Here is a 25,078-nt window from a genome sequence, read left to right on the forward strand (position 1 = left end):
TTAATCTGGACTCTGGAGCTTTTGTAAGGGACTTGCCTTGCACTGGCACATGCAGCTTGGACACTGACAGTTTAAAAGGAGATTATTTTAGAAAAGAATAGAGAGTGAAATCTGATATGCTATGACATTGCATGGCACACTGAACTGGTTACTCTGGGAACACGTTATAAATAGCATATCCCTAATAGTTTCTTTTCTGTTTGGAGAAGAACAGGTTGCACTGGCTGTGATCTGTCAGGCTGCATTCCACTGCAAATACAGTACAATCCAGAGGCACCCCTCCCCCATGGCAGCTCAGGCGACTTGCTAAAGGGAAAAAAAACAAAGGCACTCTTATTCCTTAGAAATGAACCAGCGATAAGAGGAGGCCTCTCTCCAAACACCTTACTGTTCTTAGTCTGTCCGCTGGGTGGTATGCTAATACTCTCACTTGCTCACAAAAACCCTGCTGTATGGATGCCCTCTTTGTGAGGATGTAGAATATAGGCCTGGAATGTGCGTTGACATTGCTTTTGCAACCAAAACATTATACTGTGTGTGTATTTATGACCAGTTTCCTGCATTTGTTGTGATACAGGCCTGTTTTTACAGAAAGATATATGAAGAATTGACAAAGAGTGAATGACTTGAGAGGTTTTGAGTTGAAAACAAAGTTATGCTATGACTGTAAATCACAGGAGAAAAATATGTTTTTTCCAGAAAAGTATGGTAAAATGCTAATCATTTTAATTCCATTAAAAGATGTGTAGGGTTGTGGCTGCCTATGATTCACGGGGAGAACATTCTCATTTAGTTTTGCGTAATAACTTCATTGTCATACAGAATAAATAGTGACATCTTGTGGTTATTATGGGGTAGTGAGGGCTTTGCAACAACATGGACAACGTGTTTGTCTAAATATGAAAAGCAACCATGTTAACCTATGATAGTAATGGAACAAAATAAATCCATAAAGAATTTAACGTATTGTACAAAATGTTGTTTTTTTCTTCTTAAAATGAATAAACGATTTAACATTAATCAACTCTGTCTCTGAGACAGAGCCAGCAATAACAAAAAAGAAAAAAACTAAAACGGTTGAAATAAATAACCATCTTCGTATTTTTCATTTTAAAGAAATCAGCCAGGCTATTTAGATTATTCAGGAATATTTATGTGAATTATCCGTCGTGTATCGTCGTATAGTGTTTTAAACAGATGCAAGTGATGCCATGCCCACTACAAAATATGGGACCCTGAGGAATTTCCAAAGGTTATTTTTGAGGGACGGCCCTTATCTGCAGTGTTATCAAATAGGCTACGCCACTAATTAAAAAAGAAACAAAAAAGAAAGAATGCATAAAAAAGCAAGATCCAACAGTAGTAAATGCAGCAGTTGTCATAAATGTATCAAATTAGTATTTAAAAATAACCAACTGTTGCTTTAAGGTTTCGGCCTACAGAATCACGTGTGAAACAAGTTTCTAAGAAAAAAAGTTTGACAAGTCTAGTGCAGACAGTTGAAGACCACCCCCGAAAAGAGTAGTAAAATCCAAAGTACGTTTACTACCCTTGTTGAACTTCAACAGCAACAGCAAAATGGAGGGGATTACGCAGGTGAGAGGGAGAGAAACGTTAAAAGATAAGCGATAAGATCAGAGTGAGGCTCTGGTCAGAAACTGGCCTGATGTGTATGCTACGCGGCGCTAGCACTGCATTCTGCTAGTAGCCTAAAAAGATTTCACTTGTTCACTCTGTAAATTTAGTCTACTGAAGACAAACGTTTAATGTGGTGAATTAACTAACTTTTTATGTTAATGTAACCACTCGCAGAAAGTCATGACAGCCTTCAGTCTTGATATTGGACCTTTGAAGGAACCCCTGGGGTTTATTCGAGTTCTCGAGACGGTGAGTTTTTGTCATGAATTATGTTGCTTGACTAAATACCTTGTATGAAATAACGCTGACCTTTGAAGCTGTCACAACCTTCAAATGACACATCTTCTCCTTGTCTAGTTTTTAGGTTTAGTTTAGTTTTGGTTTTTAGGTTTAGTTTTAGTACGTTTTAGGAAAGTTACATTTAGCAGGTCGCCTCTGCGTCGACATAGGTTAGATTTCCGCATGTAACTTGGCATAAGTTTATGTGTAATGGTGTGGGTTAGCTAACGTGACTTTCTCCACTTCAGTTAGCTAACGTTATCCTACTCCCTGAAAACATTGACTGTAGCGCTAACTTCGGTGAGATGGTGCCAATAATTTTCTCCTCTCTTCTGGCAGCCTTCTTTCTACATGGACTGTCTTACGCCTTGTTTAGGACTTTGCCTTTGCTTTGGCTTAACTGAATTGTCTGTTGCAGTGCAGGCCTTCTACCCAATCTACACTTTTACCATCACCTTTTTGCAATCAAGAAGAGCCAGGCAACTGCGGACCTATCCCTATATTTAATGAGTTTAAAAAAAGATTGTTCAGAATCATACATCCGGCTCCGGATTTGGATCATCCCGTTGGTGGGCCGAGATAGTGACCCTCAAGATGACCATAACCAGCTCAGTACTTTTTAAGACGCGCACACACAGATCGACATACAGACGGAGTTACAATGCCCTTTACCTCCTCACTGGGCACGAGGGTGGCTATATCATTAAAACATTCCCTCTAGAACTGAAGCTGAACAGAACGCTGTTTCAGAGGCATGACTCATCTATGCTCCCCTTTTGCTTTAACTTTTCCTTGTTTATAGTATGATCTCAGATATGTATGTATATATTATGTATGTATGTATAGAGTATTTATCAGGAGATATTCTTCACAGATGAGCAAGAACTGCAACAAATAGGAAATGACTTTCACTTGACATTCTTGCTGAAAACTATGAACAGTCAGCTGCTATTGACCCACTTGACAGAAGCGCACTTTTTGCTGTAAGCAAGGGAAAATTCATTGTCCCATGACTTCTATAGATAATTATCGGTGCTGGTCCATTAGATTGTTTTACTTGACTGGAAAATGAAAAATGGTGAACCTGTATTTATGTGTGATCACAGTTGTAACGGCACAAGTTGAGCTTCATCAGCAAAAAAAAAACTCCACTTCCTGTCAAAAAAAAATGCAGTTTAGCTGAGGAAACCAACTCTTTGCTTCTGTTGCTGTTGAAAGTGTTATGAAAACAAAAGCAAAAGTTATACAAACATGTACCTACAGACAAACTGCTGAGATTTTAAAACGTCATTATTTTACTTTAATTTCTTCTGAAGCTTTTGTCTTCAGACTGAGCTGTGTTACACTGGTCATTTTAAAGGACAACTCTGTTCTGAGAACAACCTAAGGCCCATTTTTGGATGATAATAAGTGCAAACATTTGTTGGGGACCAAAGCAACGTTAATCCAAGTAGTTTGAGTAAGGCTGGACATTAATATGCATTTATAACAAAATAGCATATTGTGACAGACTTCAGGGAAAGTTCACTACGTCAGAGTAAATAGCAACTTTAAGCCACTGACAAAGCTCAAAATATAATTTTGAGAGGAATCCATTGACAGCCAGACACTAGTTTGGATGGCATTCGGTTATCCACTTGTAAGGACTTCTCCTAGCAACATGACCAGAAGAAGAATTTAGGTAATGCACTGACTGATTAAACCATCCTTTTTTATATCCTTTCTGTACACTTACAATGTTAGAATTATGTCAGTTTGTCTGCATGGACCCTTTTTACATTATCACATAAGTGTAATAGTTTGAACTTTGTCAGTGTCTTAAAGTAGCCACATACTTTGATGTAGTGAACTTGCTTACTATGGCTATGTGATATTTACTTGTAAATGTGTATTCTTGTCTTACTCAAAACTACTGTAATTTGTGTCCTCAACGAAAGTTTACACTCTATCATCCAAAAATAGAACCTAGGTTGTCCTTAGCCCAGAGCTGTCCTTTAAAGTGCCCATATTATGACTATTTTTCAACAAGTTAAAATAGGTCTATGAGTTCCAGAAAACATGTTTCTGAAGTTGTTTCCTGGAAATAGCTTGTAGGAAAAGATTCCTACCTACCTCTATTACACTCCTTTTCAGTCCCTGTCAAAGTGTGCTGTTTCTGCTGCTCAATACATATTAATGAGCTGCTGCTCACTTATCCACGCCCCACTCCATTAACTGTTACCAGAGTCATTCGTGACAAACAAATGCCTCCAGCCTAGCCTGACCATCTTGGCTTTGCTTCATACTTTATGTCAATAAAGCCCGTAACTAACACTTAGCCTACCATAATCTCTATGTAAAACGGTTAGCTTGCTAGCTAGCTACCTAACAGTGGAACTTCAGTAGCCTACAACATAAGCTTAGCTATCTCACCTAGTTGTAGGAAATATGTAAGTGATGGAATTAGAATGAATCCCATGAACAAACAGATAACTCTTACACCAACCTTATTTTGTGCCTTTTATTCACGTTTGTTCAACGATTTAGTAAGTATAAATCCTTTTTCCTGCCCACTTCGATGCAGTTCCATAGATTTCCATTATATTCACGTAACGTAATTGCCCTAAAAGGAGGTGGTGGGTGGGAATATTGAAATGTTTTGGCTTGTGACTCAAAAGCCTTGCCGATTTTGACCAGCTCACCCTGGAGGCTGAAGGCAGGATACATCCAGAAACCTTTATCTCACTAAAAACAGCATGGGTGTTTTTTTTTCCAAGTTTGTATGCGTGTGGAAGCACCAGAGACACGCAATAACACATCAAATCCCAGAAAAAGTGATTTTTTTTTTTTTTATATGGGCACTTTAATACTTTATTATATTTACTTAATACTTTATTATATTTACTTAAAAGTGTATTATTTCTTCACAGCCAGGGTTGCATTTGCCAGTGGCTGACTTTTGTTTAATTTAATATTTACTTATTGGGGTGTGCCTGCAGATTTTTTCCATATTTGCATTTGCAACGACTGGTGGCTACTCTGGAGAGACCCGCTTTAATGTGCAGTGCAAGGGACTACCCAAACCCGACGAGGTTCTCGCCACATTTACCTACCCCTTCAGGTGAATTCCAATTCAATTGTGTAGATATGTTTATACACTTCAATTTTAAGCCATGACCTCATTATGACTGATATTAATTAAATCCTGTTCATCTCCCAGGCTGATGAGCCAGCCATACTTAGTCCCAACCTGCTTGAATGCCTCTGCCGTCACCACCCCCGCCAGCTCTACTCCACATTACCTGTCAGGAAACTACTCCTCATCTGCTGAGTTCTTTGTCTGCATTGGAGTGTTTGCCTTTCTATACAGCATAGCTTCCCTGGTCATTTACCTTGGCTATCAGCAGCTGTACAGAGAGACAAGCCGTGGCCCAATTGTGGTGAGTGTGTTCAAACCCATGCCTGTTTGTTTGCCTATCAAGTAAGAAAGTCTAGGTAGTCATCATCAGTAAAGGCATATCTGTTTTCAAAGCTTTTGGGAGATGTTTGGGGTAAATTAGACTGGGTAGGTTGGCCTTCTAGTGAGTGATCTGCTCTGTCTGAAGATGTTGTGCAGCTGCACCGGCTCACGAGTCGGACCTCAACAAATACTTTGCATAGTTTCAACAGTACTCAGCATTTGTTACCCTCTTAGTTAAACATGTCTACGAAATCTGATTAAGCAAACATCTTCTGCTCAAAATGCTTTTTGTATGGTAGTGAAAGCCAAGCATGGGCTAAGCTAAGCTAATTCGGGTAAAAACACCATCGATTTCACTGACTTGTTGTTGACATTAAGCATTTCATTTGTGTACCATGGAGAAGCTGTGAGGAATGTTTTTGGACCAAACCATGTTGGTTTACAGCAGCTGCTGTCACACACAGAGGCAGAGGTGGGTCTAAGGTCACCTCACAGCACTGTGTAAATGAATCTCTTGGAGGGTGTGTCCTGCTAACAACAGCTGCTCTGGCCCTTTGGGCAGGAGGCCAGCATAAAGGCATATCAGGGGCCTTTCCCAGATGACCAGCCACTTGATCACCACCATCCACTAAGTAGTTATTGATGAGCAATATTAGACATAATTCTGAATACTGAAATCATGCCGTTAGGGTGGCTTGCTGCTAACCCTCATGTGAGAAAACGACATGAAATAGATTCATTTATGACTGCATTGCGTAAACTGGGAGTGTAAGTAATCCACTACTCACATGCTACTCTTATCATATTTCTTGCTGGCACCACCATAGATAAAAACTCTCACCCAATATTTGCACATCACGTACAGACTCTTCTTACAGGGAGGCTACACCGGGATTCCGTTCGCGTTGCGTCTGCTGCAACAATTAGCTTCCACTATACAGTAATGAATGGATCTGGCTACACCAGAAGTGATGGTGATGCGTACTTTTGACAAAATTAGACAATTTTTCTAAAAGTTATTGTCAGTTTGTAAAGTTTAGGCAAAGTAGAAAGTAATGTTAGGAATCGCTGATCAATGTGATTGGTAAGGCTGGATCAATGATTTCAAAGTTAGTGCCTGTCGCGATGCAAGTCTTGAAAACGTTTCCCAATCAAGAGTCACCAGAGTTTGGATTTTTCCAGGCTAGCCTCCAGTAGCCTGGACTGTGCGATGGCAGCCTCTAACTTTCTCTTTCCGCTACCCCTGCTCATAGTCGACATGGCCGGTAATAACGGTTTCTGCACTACATTCGTACTGTTACCACACTGCACATAGCTGTACATATTTGTCTATATGATTCATACTGATTATCCATATTCAGTTTTCTGTAAAATATTCTGTTAATATTTTCTTTCTTACGTAATTCGAAAGAAGCGCTTCAGTTGCGCACCCTGTGTGTGTGTGTGTGTGTATACACACACACACATACATATATATGAAATAATTTGTTTACTACTACTTTCTTTTTATACATTCTTCGGCCATTTTTCATACGTTTGATGCTGAAGGAAAGTTTGTAAATGGTGGAATGTGTACACCAACCAGCAGAATATCCCACATTGCCAGCCTTCGCTGGGCCTAGCAAAAAAGCTGCAACTATTACTGGTACTACTGCGGTCACTCATCTAAAATCTTCAAGCAGAGTTCACATTTCACGTGCAAACGGCAGTGCTGCACTATGAAACACATTATTCTCATCGGCAATACGCAAGAACTGGTCTGCCACTGCGCCAAGCAAAGCACGGAGCAAGCGGCATTTTGCTTAAGGGGGGGTTCACATTGTACGTGGCATGCACTGCGCTTGCCGCTAGGCTAGATTTTTGTTGTGGTTGGCGGGCTCAGCGCAAAAGATTGACAGCGCGCCGTGGTCAATTTTCAACATGGTTCAACTATGACCGTAAGAGTGGCTAAGCGGCAAAATGCCGCTTGCGCTGCTCATTGCTAAGCGCAGCGGTAGGCCAGTTCTTCTGCGCACAAGCCATTGACAATAATTGCTTTCATAGCCCAGTGCTGCTGTTTGTGCGTACAATGTGAACCCCCCTCCTTTAGCGGCTCTTGTGCGTGCCGCGGTCGAAGTTCAACCATATTGTCATTGTGCACTGTACAAGTACAAAGACAATGAAATGCCGTTTGTGTCTAACCAGAAGTGGAAAAAATCAGAAATCAGGCTTCATCAGGAAAATGTCTATGTGTGCAGAATTATTAGGCAACTATTAGTGTGCAGAATTGTTATGCAACTAAATGAAAAGCTAAAATGTTCCCATCTCACTTGTTTATTTTCATTTCTTAGAGTAAGAATAATACATACACAACTCGCACGCATAAATACAACTTCTGACATTTCAAAAAAATATTCAGTGACCAATATAGCCACCCTTCTTTTCAATAACAGTCATGAGCCTTCCATCCATGGAGTCTGTTAGTTTTCTTATCTGTTGATGATCAACTTTTTGCGCAGCATCAACCACAGCCTCCCAAATGCTGTTCAGAGAGGTGTATTGTCTTCCCTCACTGTAAATCTCACGTTTAAGAAGGGCCCACAAGTTCTCAATGGGGTTTAGGTCAGGTGAAGAAGGGGGCCACGTCATTATTCTGTCATCTTTAAGGCCTTTGCTGGCTAGCCATGCAGTGGAGTACTTGGATGCATGTGATGGAGCATTGTCCTGCATAAAAATCATGGCTTTCTTGAAGGATGTAGACTTTTTCCTGTACCACTGCTTGAAGAAAGGATCTTCTGAAAACTGGCAGTAGTTTTGGGAGTTGATTTTAAGTCTATTTTCAACTCTAAAAGGTCCAACTAGCTCATCCTTAATAATAGCAGCCCATACCAGTACCCCACCTCCACCTTGCTGGCATCTGACTCGAAGTGGAGCTCTGTGCCCATTAGTGATCCAGCCACGGGCCCATCCATCTGGTCCATCAAGAGTCACTCTCATTTCATCTGTCCATAAAACCTTTGAAAAATCTGTCTTCAGATATTTCTTGGCCCAGGCTTGACGTTTCAACTTATGAGTCTTGTTAAGTGGTGGTCGTGTTTTAGCCTTTCTTACCTGGGCCATGTCTCTGAGCACTGAACACCTTGTACTTCTGGACACTCCAGGTAGGTTGCATTTCTAGAATATGGCAGCACTGGAGGTTAATGGATTCCTGGTAACTTCACGTTTAATTCTTCTCAAGTCTCTAGCAGTTAATCTGTGCCTTTTTTTCTCCACACGTTTCTTGCGACCCTGTTGACTATTTGCAACGAAACGTTTGATTGTTCGGTGATCACGCCTCAATATCTTTGCTACTTCAAGAGTGCTGCATCCCTCTGAAAGGCATTTTACTATTTTTGACTTTTCAGAGTCTGTTAAATCTCTTTTTTGGCCCATTTTGTCTGAGGTAAAGAAGCTGCCTAATAATTATGCACACCTTGATATAGGGTGTTGATCACTATAGGCCACTCCCTCCCTCATTACACAAATACACATCACCTGATAATGCTTAAATCCAATTAGCATTCAAGTTTATATAGCTTGGTGTTGGAAAATATGCATGAAAATGGCAATAAGGTCAAAATACTCACTTGCCTAATAATTTTGCACACAGTGTAGATATATGCAGCATATTAACATAATCTATTACAGAAAACCGAGTATGGATATTCAGTATGAACCATATAGACAGATATGTACAGCTATGTGCAGTGTGGTAACAGTACCAATGTAGTGCAGAAACAGTTATCACCGGCCATGCCGACTGTGAGCAGGGGTAGCGGAAAGTGAAAGTTAGAGGCTGCGCCTGCGATCACACAGTCCAGGCTACTGGAGGCTAGTCTGGAAAAATCCAAACTCGACTCTTGATTGGGAAACGTTTCCAACACTTGCATCGCGACAGGCACTAACTTTGAAATCATTGATCCAGTCTTACCAATCACATTGATCAGAGATTCCTAACGTTACTTCCTACTTCGCCTAAACTTTACAAACTGACAATAAACAGTCTCAACAATGTATGTGGGTCTACCTTTGCTGTAAATAAATTTCTGCATTTTTCTGCAGTGTTGCTGCTTCTGTTTATCACGTCACTCGTCGCTGATTGGCCTGACATTTTTCTTGTTTGAGGGAAATGGTTATGAACTATGTTGTTCCAGACTAGATCTCCCTGAAAGAAAATCTAGGTGGGTGGGGCCAGGCTACCTGGAGGCAGGGCACAGCAAACAACTTTTACAAATAACGAATCCTGATTACCACTCCCCTGCTGTCTGGGGCTTTCGCCAAATGCATGAAATACAAGCCTTACGGTGAAAGACAGAGGTCTTCTGATCCTATAACTCTAATGAAAGAAATGGTTTCTTTTAACACGGTGGAGAATAGTCCTTCATTTTTGCACTCTCTGGCTGACAGTTAGTCCTAGGCTCAATTTAATTTCCAGGAAAACGTTTTTATATTTTAGCCTATGTTAAAGCAGGATCTAGAACAGGGCGTGTCTGGCTTTTTGGGGCGTGGCATCACGATGGTTGCTTCATGTTTTGCGATTTCTAAGCTAAAACATTTTTTGCCACATACAGCAAACATCACCTCACCATCCGCTAGCTGCCTGTGCCCTGAATACACTGTCAAAAAATGTGATCTTTGGACGGCCCAGGCTCCAAAAAGTAGCAACAACTTGGTCCATCCTGGACCATAAAAACATAACAAACTGTTCCAGCCAATCACCAACATGATGTGCGTCTAGGAGAGTTTCAATTGCACCGGAGGGAGGAGGAGGGAGTAGCAAGCTAGCTCTCTGCTTTGTTTGAATGTCAACAGAAGTGACATTACCCAACATCGCTTAGAGCACCTTTAAGTAAAATTAGCCTGGACAATTAAAAAAAAAATGTTTGCACCTTTTCACCCTCAAAATCTACATCCACCACTTCAACACAGCATATTATAAGACCTTATGGTTAGCAGAAAATTGGAATGCACATTCCACATTTCCACACATATGCACAGCTACCACATCTGATCCATCACATCATAGTAGAGCACACAGCAGATGCAATGCAAACGGAACACTTCAGTTACTTGCCTGGTGTGGCCTCCCTGTACAAATATTGTGTACAAATATTATATATTGTACACAATGAAAAAAAACGGAAACAAATGTAGTTTCTTGCTAACACACCAGTATGTTTCAAAGTTGCCTGATGACCATAAGACCATAAGAGGGTGTTATTTTTAGCACCTTTTGAAACAAACTGCTCAGTCTGATCGTGTAACTACCTTTTTAACATAATTGATCTAAATGCAGTGTCATTCCCGGTTTCATTGACAACAGTCATACTCCTCTGATTGGATGTCATGTGCTTTCTCTTTGTCATTATCCAATAAAACATTGTTACACTACAGTATTAGGATTCTAGTAAAAACTGCATAATTACTTACAAGCAACATACATTTGTTTTGGGGACAAATACAATTATTCATATCTCTAGTGTCTGTTTTATTTTTGGCTCAGTACAACATTCATTTACTTTGCCTAGTAAGTAAAAGTGAAGAGCAAGTAGTCACGAGGTGAAATAAGTCAGTCACACCCGTACTCTAGTGTGTACAGACTTGTCTAACACTACCCCTGTCAAGGACTGTACTGTAGTCTCCATGCACTCTGAAAGTCTCTTACTATAATTAAGTAAAAAATAATCAAATATTCCCTATTCTTTTAAATAATTTAGTCAAGCATATCTTGTTCACCAAACAAAGCTAGGAATATTTATTAGCCAAGATATCCTTGGAATTGTTTTTAGATATTACGGAGAATCTGGTGAAAGGTCACCCAGCAGATTGTACAATGGAAAGCATAATTAAGCTTGAGCTTTTCAGTGGCCTGTATCTGGGTGTGCCTGGGTGCCTCTGATGATGTTTGTAATAACTCCTGATATTAATCTATCAGTTCTGAGATCCTATGTGTCAACATTCAGTTGATGGCGGTGTTTAAATTCATCCGTCCTCTTACCAACAGGACCTGCTGGTGACTGGTGCATTTGCTTTCCTGTGGCTGGTGTGCTCTTCTGCTTGGGGTAAGGGCCTCACTGATATCAAGTTCGCCACCAGTCCGTCTACTCTGGTCACCATCCTCAGTGTGTGCAAGGAAGGGAACACCTGTACACCAGGTGCCATCCCGCACATGGGACGCCTCAATGCCTCAGTGGTAGGTTCAGTCACAATTTTTTCAAAAACAAACTTTGTGTTGCGAATGGAAGATTTGTTTGGATTTCCCTCATTACTAAATGGATAGTTTTCGTATGGTAACATTATATGGTCATTATATACAATGTTCCACATTGTCAAAGATGTTTCAACTTCCATTACCATAGAATTAGAAACAGTGATAACAGTAATCTTTTCATAAGAACTCTGGTCCATGTAAATCCTGGAAGAGATATTAAATGAATGTTTTGAGGAGATGATTCATACTGTACTATAACCATAACCTTACCATAACGATATCTGTCTATTAATTACAGGAACGTCTGTCTGTCTATGTGTTTATTATTCGTTTATCTGTCGGACCGTTCGTCCGATTGATTGGCAAGTGTCTTGCTACGGGCAGAAGTGAGTGCAGTGCCAAGTTGATGTGGTTTGGATAAGAAATGCAAAAGATATCGTCTAATATATGAAAAGAAGCACACATGGCTTTTGCCGCTCACAGCACAGCGCAGGTCCAGAGAGGGTAGAATGGGTAGAAAGTCAAGATGCAAGATGTTTGGATGATTATCATGTCTGACCTCAACAATATAGAATGCGGTTTGCTTGCATGAAACGCGAACCAGTGGGTAGCCTATGCAGTCGCTCAAAACAATGTGAAAATGTTAACACTTCGAATAGCCCAGGCTACTTTGGACTGCCTTTAGACTTAGAATAAACAAACAACAATTCCGACTCCAAGGTCCCAAATAGAAACAAGCAATAATCGTCCCAAACATAATTGCAATAAACATGTAAAAAAAATGCCCTCAAAATTGTCGGATTTTCATGAGAAAATGTTTTCAGTGCCCGCTAGAGTGGCACCTCAAACAATAAGTTTGAAGAATGTGTCTTAATGAGTGCCCTTCTAGTGTTGTAAACATAATGCAAGACCCTATAAGGTGCTCCTTACAATGGCCTATACTTGCCGTTTCGTATGTGTGCCCTTCCATTGGAAAAAGTGCCATTATCGAATGCCCTCTTTACTACCCCTACATGCCAGTGTACCAAAGGGTGTCATTTCTAGTACAGAATGCAGTGGAATGCAGCCCTGTATATTGTACTACATGTGAGAAAACATAAAGAAATGCCAACGTAGGTGCACCTCTAGTGGATAAAATGTGATGCAGTGAATTAAAGGGTGTCCCTACTATAGATAGATAGATAGATAGATAGATAGATAGATAGATAGATAGATAGATAGATAGATAGATAGATAGATAGATAGATAGATAGATAGATAGATAGATAGATAGATAGATAGATAGATAGATATACAGTGATGGCCAAAAGTATTGGCACCCATGCTAAAGTTGACTGAAAAGAGGAATATAAAATCATCTTTTGGAAATTGATCTTAATGCCTTAAGTGAAAAATGAGGAAATATCTAACCTTTAAGGACACCAATTTTCTTAGTGAATGAATAATGTATCATAAATAAATAAATGTTCTTCCTTAAAATACAGGGGTCATAAGTATTCCCCCATGTTAAATTCCCATAGAGACAGGCAGATTTTTATTTTTAAAGGCCAGTTATTTCATGGATCCAGAATACTGTGCATCCTGATAAAGTTACCTTGGTCTTTGGAATTAAAATAGCCCCACATCATCACATACCCTTCACCATACCTAGAGATGGCATGGGTGTTATTTCAGTTAGCCTATTAGCTGGTTTGATTTGCATTGAGCTCAATGAGCATCAAACACATCACACACAACAACATAAACTAAACTTAAACAGGGTGACAGTAAAATATACCAAATCAAAGACCCACATGAATGTACTAAGGATGTACAGTATAAGCATGAGGCGCTTGCAGTGACAGGGCAGGGACTGACCCTGTGTTTCAGTATGCAGTGGTAAGGTGCTCTATGAGGTGTGTGTGTGTGTTACGGTGGTAGTGCAAATAAGTCCAACTGTTGTATCGATTTAGGGATGTTTCCTAATGGATGCCCCTGCAGTGGATAATATGTGATAAATAGGTGCCTTTACAATAGGATAAAGTTGATGTTCCCTACAGGTGTCTTTCTGATGGAAGAAAGAAAATCATGAAGTGCCCTCAGATAGCACTGCGTCGCTATGAAGTGGCCTTGCAATGGAAAGGAACATATCTTTGCCCAGTGGCTCATAATCTGTCCATGCTTGTTACATGGTAGCTTTTTCCGTGGGGTTGGGACCCCATGTCTTGTGAGGTGTCCATTTTGTTTTTTCGCCCTGCCATTCAAGAAGTCTGCACGTCAGTGGTCCCGAATCTAAGGAAGTTTGAAGTTTCAGAATGCCACACATGAAAAGCATGACCAGCTATAGACAATGAGTGGTAGACAGAGTGTGATGTCACTTATAGGCAACCAGAGACTGTTTTTGAGTCACATCGTTGCAAATTTCATATGATGATGCTTCATTCCACAAAATGGTTTCTCTTCTCGATCATCAAGTTAGGCTTTTCAATAGACTAAACATATGGCCTTAACTCAAAACAGCTTTTAGGCTTATGTCATTTTGATCTGTAAAAAATCTCAGATGCAGCCATGCTTAATTTTTTTTTTTTTTTTTAATATCAGAAAACCTGTGCATTTGTCATAGTATCTAGTCACACACCAATCACACAAACTCTCATCCAGTCTTGATTGGCAGGTCATTCCTGTTGCCAGAGTAGTTTCCCATTTGAGAGAAAGCTTCAGTTTGCTCCTGAATATTGGAAACCCATATTTAGCTGCAAAAAAAAGGACATCGACAACATATCAGCTGTTAAAAGTGACAAACTTAACTATTTTGTGAAAAATTTAAGCTCATTTTGAATTTGAAATTTGTGTAACGATAAAGACAAAACAAAAGTAGGAGCATTTCACAGTTAATTAGTTAAACTGGCACCATGATTGATTTTTTATATATATATATATTTTTATATATATATAAAAATAAAGAGCATTTCAGAGAGGCAGAGTCTCTCAGAAGTGAAAGTGTGGAGGTATTCATCACTCTGTGTAAACCTGTGTGGGAAAATAATGAAACAATGTAAGAATAATGCTCTTTCATGTGAAATTGGGAAGGATTTTGGGATTTCATCATTTCCTGTCCTGTAGTTACATCATTTGGGATTTCATCATTTCTCGTCCTGTAGTTACACCAATCAAAATGTGTCATTCTTTTTCAAAGAAACTAGAACGCCACATGGATACAAAGCACCCTACTGTCAAATACAAACCTGTCAAAAACTTTGAAAGGCGACACAGGAGTTGAGACTTCACAAATGTGCCTAACATCAGCATGTTCCAAACAAGTAGGCTACAGGCACTTTGCACGTCTTACCACGTAGGCTACCTCACTTTATCAGTTGGCTTGAACACTAAAATATGGGTCGCGACTTATTGACTATGGAAAATTGAAGTTCCCAAGGCCAGACCAGTTAAGAAACACTGGCTTAGGTGCCGCACCTGAGACTTTATAATGTAGGGTAAACCCTTCCATACCGTACTTTTCTCTAGAATCCCCCTTGTGGGTGACTAAGCTTTCACATCTGTTCATTTCAGACCTTTGGCTTTCTTAACCTCATCCTATGGGCTGGAAACTGTTGGTTCATCTTCAAAGAAACACCCTTCCACAAGCCAACTGCAGCTCCCCCTGCTGATAACCCAGAGGCAGGAGAGCAACCTTTCCCTGGACGGTAGAAATATCTGTGTTGGCTTTCAGATTTACTATGTCAGGTGAAATAAAATAGCTTATATTGGCAATACCTATCCATTTTACTTATGAATGTCAGATGTGAGAACGTTCTGTAGAAGGAATTGTTATTGGATTGGTTTCATGAACGTATTGAAAGTTGAAATAGCAGATTCAAGCAAAAAGTTTTTGCTTTAAAGTGATTTTTTTTTTTTTTTTTTTTAAAAAACAAGTCACTCCAATATACACCTCGATTTTTTTTTTTTTTTTTTTTTTTTTTTTTTTTCACATGCTATTTTGTGTCACTTTGGTGAATTGGCATATTAAAAAGCTGAACTGTAGTGTATGCAAAATGTCCGTTATTGTCATCTCACATCTGTCATCTTTAAAAAAGGTTTTTATTTTCAATAGAAATGTTATGATCTCAGATTGTCAACACACTACATTATACATTATATTGTGTTTGTAGACTAATAATAAATTTTGATTGTGCTGAAGTAAAGTTATGTTATTCTAAAACGTAGACAGTGATTGCCTTATTTTTTTACTGTTTATGCTCTCGGCGCTCATTTGTGAAGACAGGCAGTGGGGTGTTTAATTAGGTTTTTTATCTGTTTTGGTTATTTGTTATTAACATTTTGCTGAAAATTAACATGGATTTCTAATAAAAGCGTTAAAATAAAAGCATTGCTTTTTTGCTTGTGAAGACTTTGCAGAACTGCAATATTATGTTGTCTTGTAACATTGTTATCAAGTTACATTGTATATTGTGGATTGTTGACATTGTTATTATGTAATAATAAATAATGTTAACATTGGTTGTGTGCAGATATGACAGTTCCTACAATACTAATTTGCTTTTTGTTAAAAGTCGTTAGTTGTCATACCAAAGAGCAAGATGATGGCATCTATTGAAGTCCTAAATATACACCAGACAGGTGACCAGACAGGCCTAGAGTATATCAGGATGCAGGCTGGAGCACCAACAAAAAATGCCCAAATGAGTTGTTGCAGTGTTGTTGGGCGGATTTTCTTCCAAAGACAGAAGATTCGGCTTGGACATATACGACTGTATGAGAAATCTACAATAACATGTGGAATGCTCATGCAAGTAAGCTCTGTTGCTGGTATCAGATATGCACCTGCAGATCTTTAGGAAGTAGACCCAAAATGTGCACGTTCACGCATTGCGAAGGCGTGCTATGACGTCTTGAGTGAGAGCGCGCTGTGATGATGGCGGTACGTGCACGCGCAGCAGCAGTAATGGCTGCTTCAGATCGGCGGAGTTCTATCCCAGTTGAGTTCGTAGGACAAAGTTGGAGCTCCTGGATAGATAAGACCAACGTTTCCGCATCGGAGGGTGAGTAATGCGATTGTCCTCCAAACTGAAATACCTGCGATCGTGCTGACAGTCTGGACAGACTTATATTCTTTAAAAAAGCACGGTACCCACTCACCGTAACCCAAACAAAAGACCCACTGGGTCCTAGCGCGGCATAGATTTGTAGTCAACTTTAGCTAACAATTGTTAACGATACTTTGAGAAATCTCACAGGTCTCATTGTTCAGTGAGCACATATCCGATGTATATTATGATATATATGAGTAATCCATTATCCTTGTGTATTTGAATCACATCGATATGCTTGTGCCCATCACAGATGGTCATGCTCAGGGTTTTCCTGCTTCTCAGCCATTAAGTTGGCTCGCTAACTAGCTAGCGCTTGTTAGCTAGCTTGTGTCACTCTCGATAGGTTCGCCAGCCTATAGGATGAGAAAGCCAAGTTAATCGGCGATATTTTTATATTTAACATGTTTACTGTATATCAAGCCACACAAACGCATTGCCTTCATAGGGAACCACATAAAGGAGTGGATGGGGATGGTAGCTAGCAAGCTAACGTTAGGAGAAATGGATTGCAGACAACGGGAAGTGAAGGTGGAGCTCTTTCTTCTAGCAAAGTTGACTTGGCGAATAAGAGAACGCGCTAAATACCTCTTCCTAAGTTTGGGTGTTAATTAGCTTGTCTGTATAGATCTGTTAGTATTGAGCTGTCTCGTAAGCCCTCGTAGAATTAATCATTCAAATTAACGTTGCTTAGCTTTAGCTACCGTTAGCTACTCGCTAGCTAGATGGGCAACCAGTTAGCTAAGATTCTGTATACGCCCTCATGTACTTTCTCACTAGCAAGCATTCTTCAAAGATACCATCCCATGTATATGCGCTGAGATTGGCAATTTTGGCTTCTGTAGCTAAACCAGGCAATCAGCATATTGTAAGTGCATGTATGCCCCCCCCCCAAAAACTTCAGTGAAGAGTGCCCTGTACATCATTGTGTGTGTGTGTGTGTACATATCTTAAACCTGAATCTGAACTCATTTAGAATCCATCGAACCGTCAACCCACTTGTGATCTGTCTGTTTGATAGCCTTGTTAGTGTACATTATTGATGTCACGATCCTTTCTTTATAGCGTCTAATACAGAAGAATGCAGCAAGAATGTGAAGAAAAGGATGGAAACTATGACACTCAGGAAAGAAGGTTAGTTGCATTTGTAATTATGGAACTTACGAAGACAGAACAAATGAACAGTGTCTGTAGCACACCTGTTTAAGTACTAGTTAGCTATGTGGAGAACTGAACCAAGAAACTGGTGTGTACATGTTCCTTCCATGGTGAACAAGCACCTCTTATTGGCATGTGAAATGTAAAGACTATTAAGGCATGATACCATTGCTGCTTTTATAGAGAACATTCTTCTCACTTTCCTCTCAATTTCATGCAGATATGTCAATTTATGGCCACTGCCCAGCGCACGACGACTTTTTTCCTGGTGGTGTGCAGTCATTGTGGACAGGTGGTGAAGCCCCAGGCATTTGAGAAACACTGCGAGAGGCGACATGGGCCACTCGGCAAACTCTACGGCGACCACTCTCTGTCGAGCCCGCTGAAGCGACCTCGGCCTGGTCGTCCTCCTGGTCCGCACAGTGCCTCTCGGGAAGCGCGGGATGGCAGGTGGCAGGAGCCAGGATCGCCCAGGGCTCCACCGCCGCCTGCCACACACAGGCCCACAAAAGCCCAGAAAGAGGGTGCCAGGTAAGGCATTGTGTCATTACTGTGTGTTCTCTCTCTCTCTCTCTCTCTCCTGCAGGTAGCATACTCTTTCTGTCTTTACTTTATCATCCTGTGTGTGGAGCATTTAGATAAATTAGTCATCGGCATTGGGAAGATGGTTGTCAGCTCCTCAAGAAGAAAGGGAAATTCTCACTGCAGAGCTTGAGTTTCCATGCCATGGAGAATTACCCATGTGTATTATGGAAAGATGATCAGTTAACCACTTTGTTGAGTTTGCACACGTACATGTTTGCATTTGCTTTATCTTACAATGTTGTCTTCCACCTTCAGCGCGTTGCCAGGCGATAAGCTGTCCCAGGGAACCCCGCCATCACCACCCCACTCTTCTGCCCCTAGTCCTCGAGACCCTCCATGGCGCCACGGGGCAGTGCAACCCAGCGCACCCTCTCCTGGAGAGAAGCCCCTCCAGAAGGGCATGCAAGGACCACCTGTGGATGTTCTCAGCCCCTTGCGTGGGCCGAGAACCTACAGCCGAACCTACAAGAAAGTGCACAGTAAGGGTACGTTCAGACTAAGCATCTTTTTTGCAGCTGCCGGCGTCTGTTTTACATTATAATCCTATGGAGAAGGCCGTGTTTTAAAAACAAGTACTCGGCTTCTTTTAAAACGTGATCACGGCCGTCTTGTTCTGCAGCTCAGAGCTGTTTATAAAGTTGAGAAATATTAAACTTCTAGCGGAGAAACGCCATATGTCACACTGTTTTTTTACAGCTGACCAATCACAAGCGGATTACCGAGACCTGTGGTTTCCCATGACAACAAGTAAAAAATGGAGAAGGTGACAGAACACCGGTCGAGAGACTTGTTTTTTTAGTGTCTGAGCGTACTATCAGAAGAGCATAGTTTGACATGGCTTCACAATTTTACCATAACATACCAAAGGCAATAGCCAACGCCAATTTTCTCTTCCACGACATTTTGTATCCACACGTAACGTTAGGCACTTTGTCTATCGCAAAAAGACGCTTCCGGCTGCTTTTTTGAACAAAAACGATGGCAGATTATTACTTTTTTCAAACTGAAAAAGCGGTCTGCGCAACTTCTTTTGTCAGAAAAAGACGCTTAGTCTGAAAGCATCCTAAGCGTCACAACAATCTTTTTAAATCAGCCATCAAATCTTTTAAAATCAGCCATCAAAATCCTTAAATGATGGTGTACTGTGCCTCATTGTCGAGGCCCATCATGCTGTTTGGTTTCACATTTGAGACTGCATTTTGTTGCTTGTTATGGACACTTGTGCATGTTTTTGTACCTGCAGGAAAGGAATTAGACCTGGACAAGCACTGTGGAGTACTTGATCCAGAGAGGAAGAAAGTTTGCACCAGGCTCCTGACATGTAATGTAAGTGTCTATTTCCATTGTCTGTGCATGCATCCCAAACCATGTGCTCAGGTTTGCTGCCTGCACATCCATTTTTACCTTTTTATCTTTACCTTTATGTTTATGTTATCGTTTCCATCATCTTACTTGTATCAACTTGTACTCTGCACAATGATAATAAAGTTGAATCTAGTCTAATCTAATCTAATCTAATCTAATCTTATCTTAATGCAGCTTCATATTTGTTCAGAGAACCAAACAATAATTTAAATAAAGTTATTGTGCTTTTTCAGTCGTAATATTCCTTTTGATTTGTCTGTTTTTGCCCATTTTTGTTGCAGATCCACTCCATTCACCAGCGAAGGCAGGTTGTTGGAAGGAGCAAGAATTTTGACCAGCTGGTCACAGAGTTGAAAATGGGCTCGAAGGCTCGGGAGCGGGCCCCTGTTCTCAGAGAAACGCTAGAAACGGAGCCCCCCTGTTCTGAGACCCCCGTTAGCCAAACCGGGCCTCCTCACTGCAAACGTCAGCCAAACCATGTAAATCTCAGGTATGAGCAATGAGACAAATAAGTCTGAAGTTCTAAGTGCATTACGTTGTTCTAGTCATTTTTGAACAGCTATGAATGAATATCTGTAGTAGCAGAGATTGACCGTCACTTTGGCCTTGAGCTGTGTCTCTTAACATTCTCACATACCATTGACTCTGTCTCTATCCTTGTAAAGGGCAAACAATGACTAAGTAGTTTAAGTGTCACTTTCCACACGAGAGGGCAGCATTAACATTTCATTTTCTGTGATGGTACATCTTAACACTGGCAGCAGTAATCTTATGAACACATAAAAGGCTTATCTGGTGGCACAGTGAGGTTGATGTGGAAGGTGACCGAGGGCTGTGCTGTCTGTTGATTGGCAGGCCCAGGACTCCCTCGGAGAGTGCTGTGGAAGAGGAGATGGAAGTTCCAGCAGAAGTGGAGGAACCCACGCCGCAGTCCAACAATCACAGTCGCCTTTCCAGCGACGAGAGCGAAGGAGAGGGCCAGGAGGAGACCCTAGACCTCCCGTTCAGTCCATGGCATCCCAAACCTCTTGGGGTACGACATTAGAGAGAAAACTTAACACATAAGCTTTTTTTTAGCAAATGACTCCATGAAGAAACACTTGGTTTTGGGATATTTCGTTTTGTCAAAACAAATTTAAAATTTTCTATATTGAGTGAATTTTTGTGTATTGATATTATTGATTATATTTGATTATATAATTTTATTTTAGTAGCATTACATGACAGGCCTGCCAGCACACAGTCAGATTTTCACGCTATTCACTGTAGAATCCTCACCATGGACTTGTTAGCTGCTTGCAAGTTCATGGACTCTGTGATGTTTAGCTCTCCTAACGCAAGCTTTCTCCTTCACTCATTCACAGTTGTGCACGTTTGGCAGTCGGGCACTGAGCTGCAGTGTCTTCACCTTCGACCGGCGGCTGCATCATCTGCGGTCAGCCGTGAGTGCCATGGTCGAGCAGCACATCAGCGCGCATCTCTGGAAGTGAGTGCAATTTCACTTACAGATTCACTGATACACACCTGTTAAAGGCAACTTCCATTCTTTGATATGTCAAGGCTTAGAGGGGCTGATGAGCAACATTCTAAGTTCATTCAACTTAAAATATTGAACTTTATTTCTCCAGGTATTTGCAAAGCACAAAATTAGTAGAGAGCAATTGCTACATTTTGCCCAGTTAATCAGTTTTACAATTAATACAGTATCCTACAGGTCCTCAGTCATGGCTTTTGGGTTGGGAACATGGATTACTTAATACTCGTAATACTCACTACAAACTGTATTCATTTCTCAAGTGGACCATCGGGTATCTTTGAATACATGTAGAGAGAACAATACACAATTGTGCTTTTAAAAGGTTATGTGATCTATGTTTTGCAGTATATAGCTAGAGTGGCACTGTTGTGACCAAGTACGGTATACTTTGATATTGAAGCCGGTATATTTTTTCAGCCTCTCATGTAGGATTGATGATTTGCCCCTGGTATAATAGCTGTTACAATTCAGAGGCAGTTTAGGCTTCTGTGTCTGAATGTCTTGCTCTGTATTGGTTTTGATGAAGACTTTAGCATAAGGTACAGATTAATACAAATTAAAGACTAGCACTATTTTGTCAGTTTTCAGTCATCCATCATGTGGAAACCATCCCATAATGTTTTGGGTTCTCTGCAGGAAAATCCCCCAGGTGGCAGACACGCGGCCCAGCAGAACTCCAGCAGCGGTGGCATCTGTCCCCAGCTCTCAGGACCCCTCAGGCGGCGCCTCGACCCGTGCGTCTGCCGCCTCCTCCTCCTCCTCATCCTCTTCGTCGCCCGCCCTCTCCTCCCTCAGGACTAGCAGCTCCTCGCTCCCTCCGCGCGCGGGCAGGGAGAACACCTCAGGACAATCAGAGACTAAAGGCATCAGGCCGGCCGCAGCCTTGGGGCCCGGCCGACCCAAGAACCCCGTGGGCCGGCCCAGCAAGCAGCAGCTGCGCCAGCGCGAGCTGGAGCGGAGCCGACGGGCCGAGGCAGGGGCCTCGCCCGGCACGGGGGGGAGGGAGGAGCAGTCGCCATCATCCGCCCGCGGCAGCGCCGCCAGGGGCTACGAGCGGCAAGAGGAACGCGCCTTTGTGGCCTCCCCGGACAAGTCCACCACTCCCGCGTCTTCTCGGAGGCCTGTCAACGGGGCCCTGTCACTGTTGAGCAAGCCGCGGCCGACGGCGCACACAGCCCAGGCACGCTCGCCCTCGCTGGCCAAGCGGCCCGCGGGGCCTCCCTCCGGCCACGCTCCCTCCACACCCCCGGAGCACTCCAGCAGAGGAGGAGGAGGAGGCGCAGGAACGGGTGCGGGCAGCGGCGCAGGACCACACCGGCGGCCCGACGGATACGACCACAAGGGCTTGGGCAAGAAACGCAAGGCCAGTGGTGTCTCACCTCCCGTGACCCCCTCGCAACCCCCCAAATCTCTGGGCCTGTCATCCCCCTCACATTCCAGCTTCTTCTCTTGGAAAAAGGACAGCAAAGGGGCGGCAGCCTCCCTTGGGCTGGAGAAGAAACTTGACACACAGAAGGTGAGGGCTGAGAGAGATACAGTGCGTCTAGAGCAGGGTTATATTGCTGTGTAAAAAAAACAGTGAGCTCAACAGCGTAGGTTTGGTCTGAGCTTTGGTGGGGACAAAATTTGTATGATGCATTACCTACTGATGCATATGCAGTAATACATTTAGTCAAAACACCATGTCAAATTTGAGCAACAACCTGGCCGGGGTTCCTCTGTCACTTAAATAAAATATTGATGTCATGAGCAGTGACACAGCACGACTCAAATCTCGAAAAAGACCAGTAGTATTCACTAGGTCTAACTAGCCTATAACTAGCTAACACTAAAAAAAACACCATGTCCTTATTCAAGTTCACCTGCTGCTGTGAGTGACCCTGCCACACCACCACTGTTTGATAAAGTGAGCGGCTGGGTTGCTTTTTCTGTCATTTGACAAAGTAACAAATCGATTGCGATTCATTTTAGCAAACATTTATAGCACTGCTGGTTAAAAGCATACATTTCCTTTCCTAACCATTGTCATATAGCTGAACTAGCTATTGGTTGATTCCAACGTCCATTTAATAGGCTATACACATATAGCACTGTCAACTAAATGTGTAGCAAAAAACAACGTTTCTGGCATTTCTATGCCTTGAACTAGCGCATAATATTATGACTTCGGCCTACACTTTGTTTCTTGAAATAGCTTCTGATGTCCTCCACCTTTCTTTTCTTGCCCGACATCCTCGAATCGACAGCCAAGCAAAGATTATAGAGCTAAGATCTTTGCAGCCAAGTGTGCCAAAAACTTCTAATCGACAGTATTACATAGGCTACTACAGGGAGCTAAGCCAATCAAAAAACAGACCTGTCTCAAAGACGTATTTTAGGTGGCGTTTAATGAAGTGGGAAATTATTTAACCTTTTGTGTACCGCACGAGGCGCTTTTTTACCCCGTTTCAACCTGAATATTGGAGGAGACATTTCAGTCATTGTTTGATATTGGTGTGGACACGTCCTTCGGACCCCACACACATCTACGCCCATGAGTGAGCTCAATATTCCAGACTGAACATGCCAATGAGCTACCAACTTTAGAGATTTTATTTATGTTTTTAACATAATGGTTCAGTATCAAGTCCACACAGTTTGCAAAAGTGTACAAATGAGCTGTTTAAATATCTCTTGAAAAGTTACTTTTTTTCATGAACAAAGATGATGGTGTGCTTTGAGGCTGAACTAATGACACTTCTTCTATCCTCCTCAGCCAAAGCTTCATCACTGAGGCAGTCTGCCTTAAAACCACTAGGAGAAGAAGCCTACTGCCATCTATTGCCACAGAATTTATGCACAGGACATGATGGGCTGTACGCAACACAGCTGGGTCGAGTGTTTTGTATGTGTGAGTGAGAGTGTGAGTTTGTAAATGTGAGTGTTTATGAAATGTGAATATGAATGAGAGCTGATTCCCCGTGTATGAGTACAGATATACCTCAAGACCTTCCTAAGATGCTGCTAAATAGAAAATGTCAATTAATGGAAAATGAATTAAATATCCCTAACACTTGAATGACATGGGTTGGCTTGTTCTTCAATTGTGTTCCTGCACTCAACAGGAGAGGTGATCAAAACCCACATGTTTGACACAATTTTTTTAAATGTTTTTGCATGTTTTTTAGTAAAGAGCAGTGGAACGTAAGGTAATCTACCTTAAAAAGTAGTAAAAGGTTTTAATCACCATTTTACAAAGTACTACATTTTATTTATTTCAATCCAGTCTTTGTCCAAAGACTTTGTATGCTAAAAGGATACATGAATGTATTTATTATATATTGTATAGTTGCATAGGGATTCTTCTAGTGTTCTAGGTTTAGAATCTTGCTAAATTTAACACATTTCATATTGCATGCTCACAAAGCCACTGACTGTCTTTTGTTGGCTAGTTTGACAATGCAACACAAATGTCTTTTCATCCTTGACGGCCTGTAAACTAAGAGGAATAATTTGTTGAGTTGTGTTCCCTCCTGAATTCTGTTGCATTGATACAGTGCTCTGTAGACATTATTGCAAACTAAGACAAAATCAATGCAAGTTAAAGGTGCCACTAATCTAACCGGTTCAGGGTTCCCACGGGTCATGGAATTTCTGGAATATCGTGGAATTTTGGAAAGTCTATTCCAAACATGGAAAGTCAGGGAATTTTATAATTTTTAGGGCAAAGTTATGGAATATCAGGGAATTTTGAATTCAGAATTGGTGTATATCTGGTTATT

General features: G+C 41.4%; 2 protein-coding genes across 2 annotated transcripts; both read left to right on the forward strand.

Annotated features, from left to right (window-relative positions):
• The first annotated feature begins 1,446 nt into the window (after positions 1-1,446).
• On the forward strand, positions 1,447-15,482 carry sypl2b (synaptophysin-like 2b). The gene is made up of 6 exons (XM_048240881.1): positions 1,447-1,596; positions 1,813-1,887; positions 4,896-5,017; positions 5,117-5,336; positions 11,379-11,567; positions 15,135-15,482. The coding sequence occupies exons 1-6, from the start codon at positions 1,579-1,581 to the stop codon at positions 15,270-15,272; spliced, it is 762 nt and encodes a 253-aa protein (XP_048096838.1). The 5' UTR covers positions 1,447-1,578; the 3' UTR covers positions 15,273-15,482.
• Positions 15,483-16,410: 928 nt separating this feature from the next.
• Positions 16,411-24,375, forward strand: atxn7l2b (ataxin 7-like 2b). The gene is given in 11 exon segments (XM_048240880.1): positions 16,411-16,624; positions 17,738-17,806; positions 18,051-18,088; positions 18,090-18,361; positions 18,671-18,900; positions 19,659-19,741; positions 20,062-20,270; positions 20,636-20,813; positions 21,145-21,266; positions 21,954-22,833; positions 24,073-24,375. Coding segments are annotated over 11 exon segments (2,229 nt in total). The 5' UTR covers positions 16,411-16,494; the 3' UTR covers positions 24,091-24,375.
• Positions 24,376-25,078: the final 703 nt, after the last annotated feature.

The sequence above is a fragment of the Alosa alosa genome, chromosome 4 (assembly GCF_017589495.1).
Source record: "Alosa alosa isolate M-15738 ecotype Scorff River chromosome 4, AALO_Geno_1.1, whole genome shotgun sequence".
NCBI lineage: Eukaryota > Metazoa > Chordata > Actinopteri > Clupeiformes > Clupeidae > Alosa > Alosa alosa.

Coding starts and splice junctions, on each gene's coding strand:
- sypl2b (XM_048240881.1), top strand. Junction 5,337..11,378: donor CAAGCCGTGGCCCAATTGTG/GTGAGTGTGTTC, acceptor TCTTACCAACAG/GACCTGCTGGTGACTGGTGC. Junction 11,568..15,134: donor GACGCCTCAATGCCTCAGTG/GTAGGTTCAGTC, acceptor TGTTCATTTCAG/ACCTTTGGCTTTCTTAACCT.